Raw genomic sequence first — 20,202 nt, 5'->3', positions numbered from 1 at the left:
TAAAAACCACAAATTTTCTCAAAAGCTGACAGTGCGCCTTATAACCCGGTGCGCTTTATATATGGATTAATATTAAGATTCATTTTCATAAAGTTTCGGTCTCGCAACTACGGTAAACAGCCGCCATCTTTTTTCCCCGTAGAAGAGGAAGTGCTTCTTCTTCTACGCAAGCAACCGCCAAGGTAAGCACCCGCCCCCATAGAACAGGAAGCGCTTCTTCTTCTACTGTAAGCAACCACCCGCCCGCGTAGAAGAAGAAGAAGCGCGCGGATATTACGTTTCATTTCCTTTGTGTGTTTACATCCGTAAAGACCACAAAATGGCTCCTACTAAGCGACAGGGATCCGGTTCATGAAAAGACGCAATCTCTCCATCCGCACACGGACTACTATTTCACAGCAACTGCCTAAAGACTTTCAAGAAAAGCTGGCTACTTTCCGTGCATATTGTAAAAACAAGATAGCTGAAAAAAAGATCCGGCCAGAGAACATTATCAACATGGACGAGGTTCCACTGACTTTTGATATTCCTGTGAACCGCACTGTGGATACAACGGGAGCACGTACGGTGAATATTCGCACCACAGGGAATGAGAAGTCATCCTTCACTGTGGTTCTAGCTTGCCATGCTAATGGCCAGAAACTTCCACCCATGGTGATATTCAAAAGGAAGACCTTGCCAAAAGAGACCTTTCCAGCCGGCGTCATCATAAAAGCTAACTCGAAGGGATGGATGAAGAAAAGATGAGCGAGTGGTTAAGGTAAGTTTACGCGAAGAGGCCGGGTGGCTTTTTTCACGCAGCTCCGTCCATGTTGATATACGACTCCGTGCGCGCCCACATCACGCTGGTTTTTAATATATTATTAAAGTTTGACTGACCTATCTGACTGTTCTTTTGACATTCCTTTAGCGCAGTTAGATGCGGCTTATAACACGGGGCGTCTTATAGGTGGACAAAGTTTTGAAATATGCCGTTCATTGAAGGCGCGGCTTATAACCCAGGGCGCCTTATGGTGCGGAAAATACGGTACAGCTTTTGGAGCAACATATGTTGCCATCCAAGCAACGTTGGCACGGACGCCCCTGCTTATTTCAGCAAGACAATGCCAAGCCACGTGTTACAACAGCGTGGCGTCATAGTAAAAGAGTGCAGGATATCACTCACCCACTACACCAATACATCATCCCACTACCATCAGGGCGCAGGTACAGAACTATCAAATTCCGGAGGGCCCGCCTCAGGAAAAGCCTGATCCCTGCAGCTATAGCCGCCCTTAACAGCAGGCCTGGCCGACCTCTCTGACAAGCCTGTAAATGTGTGTTAGTCATGTATGATGTCTTTTTGTTATTTTTTTTGTGTGATGTGTAATGTCTAGTGTTTAAATGTACGGCAGTGACAATGAATTTCCCCAAGGGGACCAATAAATCTAATCTAATCTAATCTAATCTAGACTGGCCTGCCCGTAGTCCAGACCTGTCTCCCATTGAAAATGTGTGGCGCATTATGAAGCCTAAAATAGCAGAAGGAAGACTGTTGAACAACTTAAGCTGTACATCAAGCAAGAATGGGAAACAATTCCACTTCAAAAATGTGTCTCCTCAGTTCCCAAACCTTTACTGAGTGTTGTTAAAAGGAAAGGCCATGTAACACAGTGGTAAAACTTTTTTGCAATGTGTTGCTGCCATTAAATTCTAAGATAATGATTATTTGCAAAAAAAAAAAAAAAGTGTGAACATGAAATATCTTGTCTTTGCAGTCTATTCAATTGAATATAAGTTGAAAAGGATTTGCAAATCATTGTATTCTCTTTTATTTACCATTTACACAGCGTGACAACTTCACTGCTTTTGGCTTTTGTACTTGTTCATTTACTGTTAATATCTGCTTATTTTCTGTTTTAACATGTTCTGGACCTGCTCAGTGGCCTAGTGGTTAGAGTGTCCGCCCTGAGATCGGTAGGTCGTGAGTTCAAAAACCCCGGCCGAGTCATACCAAAGACTATAAAAATGGGACCCATTACCTCCCTGCTTGGCACTGAGCATCAAGGGTTGGAATTGGGGGTTGGAATTGGGGGTTAAATCACCAAAAATGATTCCCGGGCGCGGCCACCGCTGCAGCCCACTGCTCCCCTCACCTCCCAGGGGGTGATCAAGGGTGATGGGTCAAATGCAGAGAGTAATTTCACCACACCTAGTGTGTGTGTGACAATCATTGCTACTTTAACTTTAACTGTCTATCTACACTTCTGTTAAAATGTGATAACCACTTATTCTTCTCTTCTTTGATACTTTACATTAGTTTTGGATGACACCACAAAATGAAGTATCGATCCCATACCAAGTACCGTATTTTTCGGACTAGAAGTCGCAGTTTTTTTTCATAGTTTGGCCGGGGGTGCGACTTATACTCAGGAGCGACTTATGTGTGAAATTATTAACACATTAGCGTAAAATATCAAATAATATTATTTATCTCATTCACGTAAGAGACTAGACCGGGGGTAGGCAACCCGCGGCTCTAGAGCCGCATGCGGCTCTTTAGCGCCGCCCTAGTGGCTCTCTGGAGCTTTTTCAAAAATTTATGAAAAATGGAAAAAGATGAGGGAAAAAAAATATATATTTTTTGTTTTAATATGGTTTCTGTAGGACAAACATGACACAAACCTCCCTAATTGTTATAAAACACACTGTTTATATTAAACATGCTTCACTGATTCGAGTATATGGCGAGCGCCGTTTTGTCCTACTAATTTTGGCGGTCCTTGAACTCACCTTAGTTTGTTTACATGTATAACTTTCTCCGACTTTCCAGGACGTGTTTTATGCCACTTCTTTTTCTGTCTCATTTTGTCCACCAAACTTTCAAGGTTGTGCATGAATGCACAAAGGTGACTTGTGTGGAGTGCTAATCAGACATATTTGGTCACTGCATGACTGCAAGCTAGTCAATGCTAACATGCTATTTAGGCTAGCTATATGTACATATTGCATCATTATGCCTCATTTGTAGCTATATTTGAGGTCATTTAGTTTCCTTTAAGTCCTCTTAATTCAATGTATATGTCATGACACACTATCTGTATGTAATATGGCTTTGAATTTTTTGCGGCTCCAGACAGATTTGTTTTTGTATTTTTGGTCCAATATGGCTCCTTCAACATTTTGGGTTGCCGACCCCTGGACTAGACGTATAAGATTTCATGGGATTTAGCGATTAGGAGTGACAGATTGTTTGGTAAACGTATAGCATGTTCGATATGTTATAGTTATTTGAATGACTCTTACCATAATATGTTACGTTAACATACCAGTTGGTTATTTATGCCTCATATAACGTACACTTATTCAGCCTGTTGTTCACTATTCTTGATTTATTTTAAATGGTCTATTCTTGGTGTTGGCTTTTATCAAATACATTTCCCCAAAAAATGCGACTTATACTCCAGTGCGACTTATATATGTTTTTTCCCTTCTTTATTATGCATTTTCGGTCGGTGCGACTTATACTCCGGAGCGACTTATACTCCGAAAAATACGGTACTACTGATTTTTGCGTTGAAATTCTGTTGACTGAGCTGGCAGTTTTTGACTGTAAAATCTACAGTTGTTGTTTTTAACGGTGTATTACTGTAAATGGAAAGACGGTACATTTGTTTTTACGGTAGAAAAACTGGCAACTAAGTTGCCAGAATAAGAAAATAACTTGTACTGTTTTTCCATGAGCAATATCATGTTGTAAAAACCAATGTCAATTTAACACAAAAATTCTGGCAACAAAGCTGCCAGCTTTTCCCGTAAAAAATAAATAAATAAAAAAATATACAGTGGTACTGTTTTTACATTTACATTAAAATGTTGTAAAAAATGAAAAAAACACTATTTTACAGTAAAATTTTGTAAATGTAAAGTTTTTACTGTAAAATCGACAGTATACTTAAAACAATTTGTATAATTAATAATGAAACCCAGAGGCAAATTCATCCATTATTCACTTTTACAAGCAGTCCTCTGATGGCAGCCATAACTGCCATGTGGCCTCAATGAAAACCACTTTGACATCCCTGATGTAGAAGATTCCATGTTGCATCACCTCGTCACCTCACAGACCTTTAATTACCGCGACTTATACTCCAGTGCGACTTATATATGTTTTTTTCCTTCTTTATTATGCATTTTCGGCCGGTGCGACTTAAAATCCGGAGCGACTTATAGTCCGAAAAATACGGTAGTTACACAATTATATATTGGTCATACAGTAATTTAAGTCCTCATGTGTCCAGAGAAGTATTTCCTGAGTTTATAAATATAATATGAATATTAAAAAGAAAAGGAAAAAAGATTTTGTGACGATAAAAAATGTAATCATAGTAGTATCTAATAAGCAGCACGGTGGAAGAGGGGTTAGTGCGTCTGCCTCACAATACGAAGGTCCTGGGTTCGATCCTGCGCTCGGGATCTTTCTGTATGGAGTTTGCATGTTCTCCTTGTGACTGCGTGGGTTCCCTCCGGGTACTCCGGCTTCCTCCCACCTCCAAAGACATGCACCTGGCAATAGGTTGATTGGCAACACTAAATTGGCCCTAGTGTGTAATTGTTGTCTGTCTATCTGTGTTGGCCCTGTGATGAGGTGGCGACTTGTCTAAGGTGTACGACGCCTTCCGCCCGAATGCCGCTGAGATAGCACCCCCCGCGACCCCGAAGGGGATAAGCAGTAGAAAATGGATGGATAGTATCTAATAGATACGATCTTATTCTTGGTATCATTACAGTGGATGTCAGGTGTAGATCCACCCATGGCATTTGTTTGTATCCTCCTACGGCGTGTAGAATAGAATAGAATAGAATATATCTTTATTGTCATTGTACATTTTAGAATGAAATTGCAAGCTACCGGTAAACTAATTTAGTGCAAATTCATAACACATAAAAACATAAGAACATAGATAAATAGATAAGCTTGTGAAGCATGTTTAGCTAGTCCTCGTCCTGCAGGGATGATACATGTAAAAACTCACTTAATTTGTCGCCATGGAGGCGAGGATTAGTGATTTAGAAGTAGCTAAAACACTGCAGACTGCGGATGGATGTTAGCTGCTAGCTAGCTAGCCATGTCTTAAAGCACCTCTTCCTGAGGGTGTTTCAGTGTTATAACTTCACCTTTACCTTTATTTTTTGTCACGGCGTGGACTATGGGATGTTTGTTTTCCCGAGATGCGAGTAAAGTTGGAGTGGACATGGCGTGAAGGTAAAGACATGATTTTAATATTACTATAAAAAAAAGAACAAAAAGCGCGCACAAGGCGGAGGTAAAACTTGGCTATGAACAAAACAATAAACTAGCACTTGGGCAAAAGCTATGGACGTGAAAACGAAAACACTTACTGTGATGTGAAAAAACAAACACTTACGTGGCACGGCATGAAGCACAAACAGGGCATGATAATGACAGAGGTAGCAGAAGTCAATGTCGCCAGACAGACTAACTGAAAGTGACAGGCTTAAAGGGGAACATTATCACAATTTCAGAAGGGTTAAAACCATTAAAAATCAGTTCCCAGTGGCTTATTTTATTTTTTTCAAAATTTTACCCATCACGCAATATCCCTAAAAAAAGCTTCAAAGTGCCTGATTTTAACCATCGTTATGTACATTTTCCTGTGACGTCACATAGTGATGCTGATACAAACAAACATGGCGCATAGAACAGCAAGCTATAGCGACATTAGCTCGGATTCAGACTCGGATTTCAGCGGCTTAAGCGATTCAACAGATTACGCATGTATTGAAACGGATGGTTGTAGTGTGGAGGCAGGTAGCGAAAACGAAATTGAAGAAGAAACTGAAGCTATTGAGCCATATCGGTTTGAACCGTATGCAAGCGAAACCGACGAAAACGACACGACAGCCAGCGACACGGGAGAAAGCGAGGACGAATTCGGCGATCGCCTTCTAACCAACGATTGGTATGTGTTTGTTTGGCATTAAAGGAAACTAACAACTATGAACGAGGTTTACAGCATATGAAATACATTTGGCAACAACATGCACTTTGAGAGTGCAGACAGCCCAGTTTTCATCAATTAATATATTCTGTAGACATACCCTCATCCGCTCTCTTTTCCTGAAAGCTGATCTGTCCAGTTTTGGAGTTGATGTCAGCAGGCCAGGGAAGCTAGGGTCGATATTCTTCTCTTGATCATCTTTGGTGGCATAAGGGACGGTGTGAGCCAAGACATCCAGGGGGTTTAGCTCGCTCGTCTGCGGGAACAAACTGCCGCCATTGCTTGCCGTGCTACCGAAGCCCTTTGTCCCTGAATTGCTCACACACTCCGGCAGATTCAATGGGGGTCTGGCGGCAGATTTCTTTGACTTTATCGTTGGAAATGCATCTGCTTTGAGTGTCGCAGGATATCCACACATTCTTGCCATCTCTGTCGTAGCATAGCTTTCGTCGGTAAAGTGTGCGGAACAAACGTCCAATTTCTTGCCACTTTCGCATCTTTGGGCCACCGGTGCAACTTGAATCCGTCCCTGTTGGTGTTGTTACGCCCTCCGACAACACACCGACGAGGCATGATGTCTCCAAGGTACGGAAAACAGTCGAAAAAAACGGAAAATAACAGAGCTGATTTGACTCGGTGTTTAATTTACGTAAAACCGCGAGTAATGAATAAAGTTTTCATCAATTAATATATTCTGTAGACATACCCTCATCCGCTCTCTTTTCCTGAAAGCTGATCTGTCCAGTTTTGGAGTTGATGTCAGCATCTGCTTTGAGTGTCGCAGGATATCCACACATTCTTGCCATCTCTGTCGTAGCATAGCTTTCGTCGGTAAAGTGTGCGGAACAAACGTCCAATTTCTTGCCACTTTGGCATCTTTGGGCCACTGGTACAACTTGAATCCGTCCCTGTTCGTGTTGTTACACCTTCCGACAACACACCTACGAGGCATGATGTCTCCAAGGTACGGAAAACAGTCGAAAAAACGGAAAATAACAGAGCTGATTTGACTCGGTGTTTAATTTACGTAAAACCGCGAGTAATGAATAAAGTTTTCATCAATTAATATATTCTGTAGACATACCCTCATCCGCTCTCTTTTCCTGAAAGCTGATCTGTCCAGTTTTGGAGTTGATGTCAGCATCTGCTTTGAGTGTCGCAGGATATCCGCACATTCTTGCCATCTCTGTCGTAGCATAGCTTTCGTCGGTAAAGTGTGCGGAACAAACGACCGACCATTTCGTCGGCTTTCCCCACGGCCTCGTATTTTGAACAAATTTCGTCCAATTTCTTGCCACTTTCGCATCTTTGGGCCACTGGTGCAACTTGAATCCGTCCCTGTTTGTGTTGTTACACCCTCCGACAACACACAGACGAAAGTGAGAAAATGGCGGATTGCTTCCCGATGTGACGTCATCGCTCCGAGAGCGAATATTAGAAAGGCGTTTAATTCGCCAAAATTCACCCATTTAGAGTTCGGAAATCGGTTAAAAAAATATATGGTCTTTTTTCTGCAACATCAAGGTATATATTGACGCTTACATAGGTCTGGTGATAATGTTCCCCTTTAAATAGTAGTGATCATGATTAACACAGGTGAACAGGTGAAACTAATGGATCGTCATGGTGACAAGGCAAGGGAGTGAAAACAGGAACTAAAAAGAGTCCAAAAACCAAGCAGAACATAACTAAACAAAACATGATCACAGACATGACACTTTTTAGGCCAAAATGCGTCCATTCTCCCTTTTCTGTCCACACACTGTGTCTGTTTGTAAGTACTCTGTGTGTGTGCGCTGCCGAACATGCTCCTCTGCTTGTAAAACCAGCAATGTCATGACACGACGACGCGCCGTCATGCCCGTAAAAAAAAAAAAGGAAAAAAAGGGGAACCGGCACTTTTCAAACAGAGTATAGTACCGTTTTTGATTTATTAGTACCGCGATACTATAGTAGTACATGTACATACCTGCCAACTTTTGAAATCAGAAAAACCTAGTAGCCAGGGTCCAGGGGCCGCAGGCCCCGGTAGGTCCAGGACAAAGTCCTGGTGGGGGGTTCAGGTTCGCCCCCCGACGCAAAATGATTGATTGCATTCAGACAGGTTAAAATGTTGCTAAAACCATCACTTTTCTATCAGTCACAGTGACTTTTCAAAACAAAAATATTACAGCAAAAATCATATGGGTTGATTGACATGTTTATTCTGTAAGCTAACTTCAATAGTTTGACATTATTTTGACAGTTAATGCCAGTTATCCTGTCAACCTTTCACAAGACTTCAATTTGTTAATTGAAAGTATAAACACTTTTTACAGTAAACAAATGGTAAAACAGTACTAAACAATTCCATTAAAAAAAAAATTGGTATCATTATTAACTTTCTGTCCGAGCTTGTATAATCTACTGCCTTGTTCAATTGTAAAAAATATTCTGTGCCTAAAATTCACATTTCTATCACAATTATCATACTGTAAACATGGTAAGCTAACTTCATTAAAATTAATAGTCCTGTCAATAGCATGGAATTACAATTCAAATGTAGTTTTTTTGTAAGCCTTTCAAAAGAATTCAAAATATGAAAAATGAATGAAAATTAATTTAAGCCATCAGACACTTGAAAAGTGGCACATCACATCTCTAATGTAATCATTTGAACTTTTCAACAGAAATAGCACTGCAAAAATATTAAGGACATACTTCTGTATTTTGGTAGTTATGCTGTCAACATTTAACAAGATTTCTTCAACTTGGACTTGAAAGCATAAATAGTATAAACACTTTTAACAGTATAACAGTACTAAACAATTCCAATAGATAACATTGGTGTCATTACCTTTTTGTGGCTAAAATCCAAATTTAGCAACGGCATTAGACTTGTGTTTTTTTTGTCCCAACGTGGTCTTTTACACCGCTAATTCCTCCGTGTCCGATCGAAAAATCTTGTCTGCACAAGGTGCAATTCGCGTAGTTTTCACCCTTTTTGGAACGGATAATTATTCCCGGATAGGCTTTTGAATATTCTTCACGGAATGACTGCAGTTTTCTTTTCGGTTTAAGACTCGTTTGCGATTTTTCTCCGGCTGATTCCATGATCGTTCGCTCGTTTGGAAACAATGGGCAACAGGTGCCTCGTGCTTGGCAGCGGTGCTATAAATAGCCTCGCGCATGGCATTCGGAATGGCTCGATAGGAAGTTACGGGAAGCAGTGTCGATTGTCATTGTTGTTACGCGAGTTCGTGAATAAAACTTAAAAAAAAAAAAAGTTTTTTAATTAATGAAAAAACTTATTTTTTATCACTGCAACCGGTTGATGAAAACCGTACTAATTACGGGAAAACCGGAGTAGTTGGCAGGTATGCATGTATACTGTACAACCCGAGCTGTAACAAAGATGTGATGCAAAAGTAGCCATGAGAGGCGGTTACCGTTCTGGATGAGGATCTGCGAGCGTGTGAAGCGTCCATGAATGGCTGCCATGTGCAGAGGGCTCTTCCCTTCTTTGCTCTGTTGCACACACAAAAAACAAGTTGGTCGCAGAGAGTTGGGCGGAGAAAAAGACGGAATATTTCACACCCACCTGCTGGTTGACGTCTGCCCCGTTGTTGACCAGCAACTCCAGACAGAGGGCGCCGTTGGTGGAGACGGCGGCCAGGTGCAGAGGCGTGTAGCCGCACTTGTTGGGCTGGTTGACGTTGGCTCCGTGGTTGACCAGCTCGGTGGCCACCGCCTCCTGCCCCATGTAGCACGACACGTGGAGCGCCGTGTTCCCGAAACCGTTGGGCTCGTCAATCTTCGGGGATAAAAAGGAGAGGTTGTGACCAGAGGTGGGTAGTAACGCGCTACATTTACTCCGTTACATCTACTTGAGTAACTTTTGGGATGAATTGTACTTCTAAGAGTAGTTTTAATGCAACATACTTTTACTTTTACTTGAGTATATTTATAGAGAAAAAACGCTACTTTTACTCCGCTACTTTTATCTACATTCAGCTCGCTACTCGCTACTAATTTTTATCGATCTGTTAATGCACGCTTTTGTTTTGGTCTGTCATAGTGCCTGCGTTTCAACAAAAACAGTCACTGGTGACGTTTACTCCGTTCCACCAATCAGATGCAGTCACTGGTGACGTTGGACCAATCAAACAGAGCCAGGCGGTCACATGACCTGACTTAAACAAGTTGAAAAACTTATTGGGGTGTTACCATTTAGTGGTCAATTGTACGGAATATGTACTGTACTGTGCAATCTACTAATAAAAGTTTCAATCAATCAATCAAAAGTGTTAAGGAAAAAAGACCCTTTTTTATTTCAACCGTACATCCCGTCAAAAGCCTAAAGACTGACTGCACAGTTCCTGTCTTCACAATAAAAGTGCCGCTCCATCGCGCCTGCGCTTTCAAAACAAGAGTCTCCGAAAGCCAGCGCAAACAAGCTAGCAAGCTACGGAGTTTGCCGCCAATGTATTTCTTGTAAAGTGTATAAAAACGAATATGGAAGCTGGACAAATAAGATGCCAAAAACCAACCACTTTCATGTGGTATTAGACAGAAAGGAGGAACTTTTTTTCTCCTCCATTTGAAAACCTGGACGTTTGTCATCACTACTGTCTGATTACAATCAACGCAAGTCATCAGAATCAGGTAATACACCAACTTATATTCTTGTCTTCATGAAAGAAAGGAATCTATATGTGTTAAACATGCTGTATATTCATTAAAACACCTTTAACATGTAAACAAAAACGGCAAAATAAATAAATATAAATTATATACTGTATATATATATGTGTGTGTATATATATATATATATATATATATATATATATATATATATATATATATATATATGTGTGTGTGTGTATATATATATATATGTGTGTATGTGTATATATATATATTATATATATATGTGTGTGTGTGTATGTATATATATATATATATATATATATATATATATATATATATATATATATATATATATATATATGATATGTGTGTGTATGTTACTCATCAGTTACTCAGTACTTGAGTAGTTTTTTCACAACATACTTTTTACTTTTACTCAAGTAAATATTTGGGTGACTACTCCTTACTTTTACTTGAGTAATAAATCTCTAAAGTAACAGTACTCTTACTTGAGTACAATTTCTGGCTACTCTACCCACCTCTGGTTGTGACGTTCAAGTCCACTTTCCCCCCTCCCAAAAAAAAGGATGGCCGACGTCTTACCTCCGCCCCCATCCTCAGCAGGTACTTCACGATTTCGATGTGGCCGCTGGCGGCAGCGGCGTGGAGAGGCGTGTAGCCCTGCTTGTCCTTACAGCTCCGGTCTGCGCCGCGCGACACCAGCAGCTTCACAACCTCCGCATGACCTGCGAGACATCACATGACGCATCATAAAAGATGTATAATAACTAGAGATGTCCGATAATGGCTTTTTTGCCGATATCCCGATATTGTCCAACTTTTAATTACCGATTCCGGTATCAACCGATACCGATATATACAGTGGTGGAATTAACACATTATTATGCCTAATTTTGTTGTGATGCCCCGCTGGATGTATTAAAGCAGGGGTGCTCACACTTTTTCTGCAGGCGAGCTACTTTTCAATTGATCAAGTCGTGGGGATCTACCTCATTCATATATATAATTTATATTTACTTATTTATGAAATATATGTTTTTGTTAACAAGTTAAAGGTGTTTAATGATAATGCAAGCATGTTTAATAAATATAGTTAATATTGTTAACAAGTTAAAGGTGTTTAATGATAATACAAGCATGTTTAACACATAGTTAATATTGTTAAAAAATTAAAGGTGTTTAATGATAATACAAGAATGTTTAATACATATAGTTAATATTGTTAACAACTTAAAGGTGTTTAAAGATAATACAAGCATGTTTAACACATATACCGTATTTTCCGCACTATAAGGCGCACCTAAAAACCACAAATTTTCTCAAAAGCTGACAGTGCGCCTTATAACCCGGTGCGCTTTATATATGGATAAATATTAAGATTCATTTTCATAAAGTTTCGGTCTCGCAACTTCGGTAAACAGCCGCCATCTTTTTTCCCGGTAGAACAGGAAGCGCTTCTTCTTCTACGCAAGCAACCGCCAAGGTAAGCACCCGCCCCCATAGAACAGGAAGCGCTTCTTCTTCTACTGTAAGCAACCACCCGCCCGCGTAGAAGAAGAAAAAGCGCGCGGATATTACCGTACGGTTCATTTCCTTTGTGTGTTTACATCTGTAAAGACCACAAAATGGCTCCTACTAAGCGACAGGTATCCGGTTCATGAAAAGACGCAATCTCTCCATCCGCACACGGATTACTATTTCACAGCAACTGATATTCCTGTGAACCGCACTGTGGATACAACGGGAGCACGTACGGTGAATATTCGCACCACAGTGAATGAGAAGTCATCCTTCACTGTGGTTCTAGCTTGCCATGCTAATGGCCAGAAACTTCCACCCATGGTGATATTCAAAAGGAAGACCTTGCCAAAAGAGACCTTTCCAGCCGGCGTCATCATAAAAGCTAACTCGAAGGGATGGATGAAGAAAAGATGAGCGAGTGGTTAAGGTAAGTTTAAGTTTACGCGAAGAGGCCGGGTGGCTTTTTTCACGCAGCTCTGTCCATGTTGATATACGATTCCATGCGCGCCCACATCACGCTGGTTTTAATATATTATTAAAGTTTGACTGACCTATCTGACTGTTTTTTTGACATTCCTTTAGCGCAGTTAGATGCGGCTTACAACACGGGGCGGCTTATAGGTGGACAAAGTTTTGAAATATGCCGTTCATTGAAGGCGCGGCTTATAACCCAGGGCGCCTTATGGTGCGGAAAATACGGTAGATTCCTTTCTTTCATGAAGACAAGAATATAAGTTGGTGTATTACCTGATTCTGATGACTTGCATTGATTGGAATCAGACAGTAGTGATGATAACGTCCGCATTTTCGAATGGAGGAGAAAAAAAAGTCCTCCTTTCTGTCCAATACCACATGAAAGTGGTTGGTTTTTGGCATCTTATTTGTCCAGCTTCCGTACTCCTTTGTATACACTTTACAAGAAATACATTGTCGGCAAACTCCGTAGCTTGCTAGCTTGTGCACGCCAGCTTTCTGAGACTCTTATTTTGGTAGCGCAGGCAGGATGAAGCAGAGCTTTTATTGTGCAACTGTGCAGTCGGTCTTTGGGGTTTTGACGACAGGTACGGCGCCAGAGTCTGTTGAAATAAAGTGTTTCTCGCCTTCCAGTCGGTAATTTTAATGAGCTGGCAGCAGCCAGCGTCATCTCAGAAGACCCTCGGGTGCCGTGAATGTCAATCAAGTGACGAAAGTGACGTCATAGTGAAGATTTATGATCGCTCATTTTTAGGACTATTTTTTTAATGCCTGGCTGGTGAACGACTGACACACCCTCCGAGATCGACCGGTAGCTCGCGATTGACGTAATGAGCACCCCTGCATTAAACAATGCAACAAGGTTTTCCAAAATAAATCAACTCAAGTTATGGAAACAAATGCCAACATGGCACTGCCATATTTATTATTGAAGTCACAAAGTGCATTCTTTTTTTTAACAAGACTCAAAACAGCAGCTTGGAATTTGGGACATGCTCTCCCTGGGAGAGCATGAGGAGGTTGAGGTGGGGGGGGCGTCCTGGAAGAGTTAGTGCTGCAAGGGGTTCTGGGTATTTGTTCTGTTGTGTTTATGTTGTGTCACAGTGTGGATGTTCTCCCGAAATGTGTTTGTCATTCTTGTTTGGTGTGGGTTCACAGTGTGGCGCATATTTGTAACAGTGTTAAACTTGTTTATACGGCCACCCTCAGTGTGACCTGTATGGCTATTGACCAAGTATGTGTTGCATTCACTTGTGTATGTGAAAAGCCGTTGATATTGTGTGACTGGGCCGGCAGGCAAAGGAAGTGCCTTTAAGGTTTATTGGCGTTCTCTCCCTACGTCCGTGTACACAGCGGCGTTTTAAAAAGTCATAAATTTAACTTTTTGAAACCGATACTGATCATTTTGAAACCAATACCGATAATTTCCGATATTACATTTTAAAGCATTTATCGGCCGAAAATATCGGCAGTCCGATATCATATTATTATATTTTAAACTACCGTATTTTTCGGACTATAAGTCGCAGTTTTTTTCATAGTTTGGCCGGGGGTGCGACTTATACTCAGGAGCGACTTATGTGTGAAATGATTAACACATTAGCGTAAAATATCAAATAATATTATTGATCTCATTCACGTAAGAGACTAGACGTATAAGATTTCATGTGATTTGGCGATTAGATTGTTTGGTAAACGTATAGCATGTTCTATATGTTATAGTTATTTGAATGACTCTTACCATAATATGTTACGTTAACATACCAGTTGGTTATTTATGCCTCATATAACGTACACTTATTCAGCCTGTTGTTCACTATTCTTGATTTATTTTAAATTGCCTTTCAAATGTCTATTCTTGCTGTTGGCTTTTATCAAATAAATTTCCCCAAAAAATGCGACTTATACTCCAGTGCGACTTATATATGTTTTTTTCCTTCTTTATTGTGCATTTTCGGCCGGTGTGACTTATACTCCAGAGCGACTTACCGTATTTTCCGCACTATAAGGCGCACCTAAAAACCACAATTTTTCTCAAAAGCTGACAGTGCGCCTTATAACCCGGTGCGCTTTATTACGATTCATTTTCATAAAGTTTCGGTCTCGCAACTTCGGTAAACAGCCGCCATCTTTTTTCCCGGTAGAACAGGAAGCGCTTCTTCTTCTACGCAAGCAACCGCCAAGGAAAGCACCCGCCCCCATAGAACAGGAAGCGCTTCACCCGCCCCCGGAAGAAGAAGAAAAAACGCGCGGATATCACCGTACGTTTCATTTCCTGTTTACATCTGTAAAGACCACAAAATGGCTCCTACTACGCGACAAGGATCCGGTTCATAAAAAGACGCAATCTCTCCATCCGCACACGGATTACTACCGTATTTCACAGCAACTGATATTCCTGTGAACTGCACTGTGGAACGGGAGCACGTACGGTGAATATTCGCACCACAGGGAATGAGAAGTCATCCTTCACTGTGGTTCTAGCTTGCCATGCTAACTTCCACCCATGGTGATATTCAAAAGGAAGACCTTGCCAAAAGAGACCTTTCCAGCCGGCGTCATCATAAAAGCTAACTCGAAGGGATGGATGGATGAAGAAAAGATGAGCGAGTGGTTAAGGGAAGTTTACGCGAAGAGGCCGGGTGGCTTTTTTCACACAGCTCCGAAGGCGAACACACCTTCACTAAGACGGGCAGATAGCGCCGGTCGACATACGCCAACATCTGCCAGTGGATCGTAAATGCCTGGGCAGATATTTCGGTCACAACTGTGGTCCGAGCTTTCCGGAAGGCAGGATTCACAGAACTGCTGCACAACAACAGCGACACTGAATCCGATGACTTCGACGAGACGGAGCCGGCCATTTTTGGATCCCACGCTTGCGCAACTTTTCAATTCGGACACCGAAGACGAAGAATTCGAAGGATTTACGAATGAAGAATAACTTCAGAAGGTGAGCGCTATGTTTATTTTGTGTGTTGTGACATTAATGTTCGAGCAACATTATGTTGCTATTTATTGCTCTACACCATTTTGAATTTTACTATGTTTGTGATTGCACATTTGCGTACATTTTGGGACAGAGTTGCTAGAACGCTGGTTTTCAATATATTATTAAAGTTTGACTGAACTATCTGACTGTTTTTTTGACATTCACTTTAGCGCAGCGTTTTTTTGACATTCACTTTAGCGCAGCGTAGGCGCGGCTTATAGTCCGGGGCGGCTTATTGGTGGACAAAATTATGAAATATGTAATTCATAGAAGGTGCGGCTAATAATCCGGTGCGCCTTATAGTGCGGAAAATACGGTATACTCCGAAAAATACGGTATTGTAGTGGCGTTCTGTACAAAAAGTGCACTTTAATTTAGTGTTGTTTTGATATGTCATCTTAGTGACATCATCCACAAAAGTGCACTATTAGCTTGTTTTAAAATGTCTCTGACAATCTTGCACTTTCTGTTTTGGAAATGACATGAATGTTTGTGCCACTGCTTAATAACTCTTTAATAAATACACTTTTGATAAATTGACTTAGTTGTGGTTTCCCTCTCTGCATGAAAGTTTAAAAGTAGCATATATTAATGCAGTATGAAGAAGAATGTTTTAATGTAGACACATAGAATCATCATACTGCTGTGATTATATGCATCAAGTGTTCTTTCAAGGCTAAGGCAAAATATCGAGATATATATCGCGTAACGTGACATGGCCTAAAAATATCGAGTCAATTTCGTCACTTGATTGACATTCACGGCACCCGAGAGTCTTGTGCGATGACACTGGCTGCTGCCAGATCATTATTAAGAAAAAACGACCGACAGGAAGGCGAGAAACACCTTTTTATATAAACAGACTTCTCGCGCCGTACATGCCGTCAAAAGCCTAAAGACAGATCGCACAGTTCCTGTCTTCACAATAAAATGCGCTGCTCCATCCTACCTCTGCTGACAAAATAAGGGTCTCAGAAAGCTATTGCGCACAAGCTAGCAAGCTACGGAGTTTGCCGCCGATGCATTTCTTGTAAAGTGTATAAAAAGGAGTACCGGTATGTAAGCTGGACAAATAAGATGGCAAAAAGCAACCACTTTCATGTGGTATTGGACAGAAAGGAGGATTTTTTTTTTTCCTTTTAAAAAATTCTTATTATGTTTATAAACTCAGGAAAAAGAGTCCCTGGACACATGAGGACTTTGAATATGACCAATGTATGATCCTGTAACTACTTGGTATCAGATCGATACCTAAATTAGTGGTATCATCCAAAACTAATGTAAAGTATCAAAGAAGAGAAGAATAAGTGATTATTACATTTTAACAGAAGTGTAGATAGAACATGTTAAAACAGAAAATAAGCAGATATTAACAGTAAATGAACAAGTAGATTAATAATCAATTTTATACAGCTTGTCCTTTATAATGTGTACAAAATAATAGGTGTATAAATGACACAATATGTTACTGCATAATTAGGAGTCTTTGTTTATTTACTTACTACTAAAAGACAAGTTGTCTAGCATGTTCACTATTTTATTTAAAGACTAAATTACAATAATAAACATATGTTTCATGTACACTAAGATTTTTTGTTAAAATAAAGCCAATAATGCAATTTTTTGTGGTGCCCTTTATTTAGAAAAGTATCGAAATACATTTTGGTACTGGTACCAGTACCAAAATATTGGTATCGGGACAACCCTAACCAGCACATATATCAAGTTCACTATTTTATTTAAGGACTAAATTGCAATAATAAACATATGTTTCATGTACCCTAAGATTTTTTGTTAAAATAAAGCCAATAATGCCATTTTTTGTGGTGCCCTTTATTTAGAAAAGTATCAAAATACATTTTGGTACCGGTACCAGTACCAAAATATTGGTATCGGGACAACCCTAGATCAAACTTACATCCCTCTTGTCTGTAGCGGAGAACCATGTTTTATTTTAAGATCCGTAGTGAAGCCTGCCTGACTACAAAACTCTCCTCTGTCAAGTAAGCTTAGATTGAAGTCAGGATTACAGTATATTAAAAATATGAGCTTCCTTTGGGAGTCAAATGGGACCAAATTGGTCCCGAGGCTAAAAAGTGGGCATCTACAGTGGGGCAAAAAAGTATTTAGTCAGCCACCAATTGTGCAAGTTCTCCCACTTAAAATGATGACAGAGGTCTGTAATTTTCATCATAGGTACACTTCAACTGTGAGAGACAGAATGTGAAAAAAAAATCCAGGAATTCACATTGTAGGATTTTTAAAGAATTTATTTGTAAATTATGGTGGAAAATAAGTATTTGGTCAATAACAAAAATTCAACTCAATACTTTGTTATTGCCAACAAAGGTTATATTACAGAGGTCAAACGATTACTATAGGTCTTTACCAGGTTTGCACACACAGTACCGTAGTTGGTATTTTGGCCCATTCCTCCATGCAGATCTTCTCGAGAGCAGTGATGTTTTGGGGCTGTCGCCAAGCAACACGGACTTCCAACTCCCTCCACAGATTTTCTATGGGGTTGAGGTCTGGAGACTGGCTAGGCCACTCCAGGACTTTCAAATGCTTCTTACGGAGCCACTCCTTCGTTGCCCGGGCGGTGTGTTTGGGATCATTGTCATGCTGGAAGACCCAGCCATGTTTCATCTTCAAAGCTCTCACTGATGGAAGGAGGTTTTGGCTCAAAATCTCACGATACATGGCCCCGTTCATTCTTTCCTTAACACGGATCAGTCGGCCTGTCCCCTTAGCAGAAAAACAGCCCCAAAGCATGATGTTTCCACCCCCATGCTTCACAGTAGGTATGGTGTTCTTGGGATGCAACTCAGTATTCTTCTTCCTCCAAATACGACGAGTTGAGTTTATACCAAAAAGTTCTATTTTGGTTTCATCTGACCACATGACATTCTCCCAATCCTCTGCTGTATCATCCATGTGCTCTCTGGCAAACTTCAGACGGGCTGGCTTAAGCAGGGGGACACGTCTGGCACTGCAGGATTTGATTCCCTGTCGGCGTAGTGTGTTACTGATGGTAACCTTTGTTACTTTGGTCCCAGCTCTCTGCAGGTCATTCACCAGGTCCCCCCGTGTGGTTCTGGGATTTTTGCTCACCGTTCTCATGATCATTTTGACCCCACGGGATGAGATCTTGCGTGGAGCCCCAGATCGAGGGAGATTATCAGTGGTCTTGTATGTCTTCCATTTTCTGATAATTGCTCCCACAGTTGATTTTTTCACACCAAGCTGCTTGCCTATTGTAGATTCACTCTTCACAGTCTGGTGCAGGTCTACAATTATTTTCCTGGTGTTCTTCGACAGCTCTTTGGTCTTGGCCATAGTGGAGTTTGGAGTCTGACTGTTTGAGGCTGTGGACAGGTGTCTTTTATACAGATAACGAGTTCAAACAGGTGCCATTAATACAGGTAACGAGTGGAGGACAGAAGAGCTTTTTAAAGAAGAAGTTACAGGTCTGTGAGAGCCAGAGATCTTTGTTTGAAGAGACCAAATACTTATTTCCCACCATAATTTACAAATAAATTCTTTAAAATTCCTACAATGTGAATTCCTGGATTTTTTTTCACATTCTGTCTCTCACAGTTGAAGTGTATCTATGATGAAAATTACAGACCTCTGTCATCATTTTAAGTGGGAGAACTTGCACAATCGGTGGCTGACTAAATACTTTTTTGCCCCACTTTATGTTAATTTGTGTCTAGGCCACGCCCCCCCCTGAAAGCTTCTGCATGTGGTTAAAAAACAAACTTAAGTGGTGCCTGGAAGAGGTAAAAATACACTCTTGGCTCGAGGGACGGAATGCTAAGATGGCGTCTCAAGTGTGGGGATAAAAATGTTACCCAAGTAGGCGGCGGCGTGGACCGGCTGTCTCTCCTTCTTATCGATGGCACTCAGGTTGGCGCCTTTGTTCAGCAGCAGCTTCACCATCTGGCAAAGAGGCGGAGTTAGTGCGGGGGAAGTACGTTCCAGCCCCGTGGGAAGCGAGCACCCTACCTCCTGGAAGCCGCTCTGAGTGGCGTGGTGCAGGGCGGTGCGCCCGGTGCGGTCCCCCATGTTCAGGTTGCTCAGCTGGCTCAGCAGGGCCTCGGCGCAGCGGGTGGCCCGGTTGGCGGCGGCCACGTGGAGCGCCGTCTGCCAGAACTTGTCGCGGGCGTTGGCCTCGGCGCCGCGCCTCAGCAGCAGACCCACGGCCCTCTGGGGACACGGCAGGGACCGTTAGGGGTCGTCTTGTCATATTGACAGCCACAAAACGAGCGGGTACGATTCCTCCAAAAGTGAAAACGGAAGTTAGCAACTTTTTACGCTTAAGTGAGAGAAAAGAGTGATGATGACTAAAAGTGGGGGAAATAATCAAGTTTTAGATGCATCCAAATTTATACGTGGAATAAAGTAATTCAGACAGTTCTGAAATTTTAGTTGACTGTAGCGAGACAACTCACAGAGAAACCCTCATTTTAGGCCACTTATGTTCCAGTTTTGCACACTTTTCCATTAATCTAATACAAACCTCAAAAGCGGTGAAGTTGTCATGTTGTGTAAATGGTA

The 20,202-nt window shown here is 41.2% G+C and overlaps 1 protein-coding gene across 2 annotated transcripts in view; it reads right to left on the bottom strand.

The window, feature by feature from the left end:
* The window catches only part of ankrd52a (ankyrin repeat domain 52a), a 102,681-nt gene that overhangs the window by 59,215 nt on the left and 23,264 nt on the right, over positions 1-20,202 (bottom strand). Inside the window, exons 5-9 of one of the 2 annotated variants that reach the window (XM_061925360.1) lie at positions 19,651-19,851; positions 19,497-19,584; positions 11,235-11,377; positions 9,583-9,795; positions 9,431-9,509 (exon numbers count right to left, since the gene is read on the bottom strand). In XM_061925360.1, coding sequence (XP_061781344.1) covers positions 9,431-9,509; positions 9,583-9,795; positions 11,235-11,377; positions 19,497-19,584; positions 19,651-19,851 — 724 coding nt within the window. Of the gene's footprint in view, positions 1-9,430; positions 9,510-9,582; positions 9,796-11,234; positions 11,378-19,496; positions 19,852-20,202 lie in introns of both variants that reach the window. The other variant, XM_061925353.1, reaches the window with a different exon arrangement.

Source organism: Nerophis lumbriciformis, linkage group LG01 (assembly GCF_033978685.3).
Source record: "Nerophis lumbriciformis linkage group LG01, RoL_Nlum_v2.1, whole genome shotgun sequence".
Lineage (NCBI taxonomy): Eukaryota > Metazoa > Chordata > Actinopteri > Syngnathiformes > Syngnathidae > Nerophis > Nerophis lumbriciformis.
Note: the sequence above shows the minus strand (reverse complement) of the source record. Positions and strands in the feature narration are given on the sequence as shown.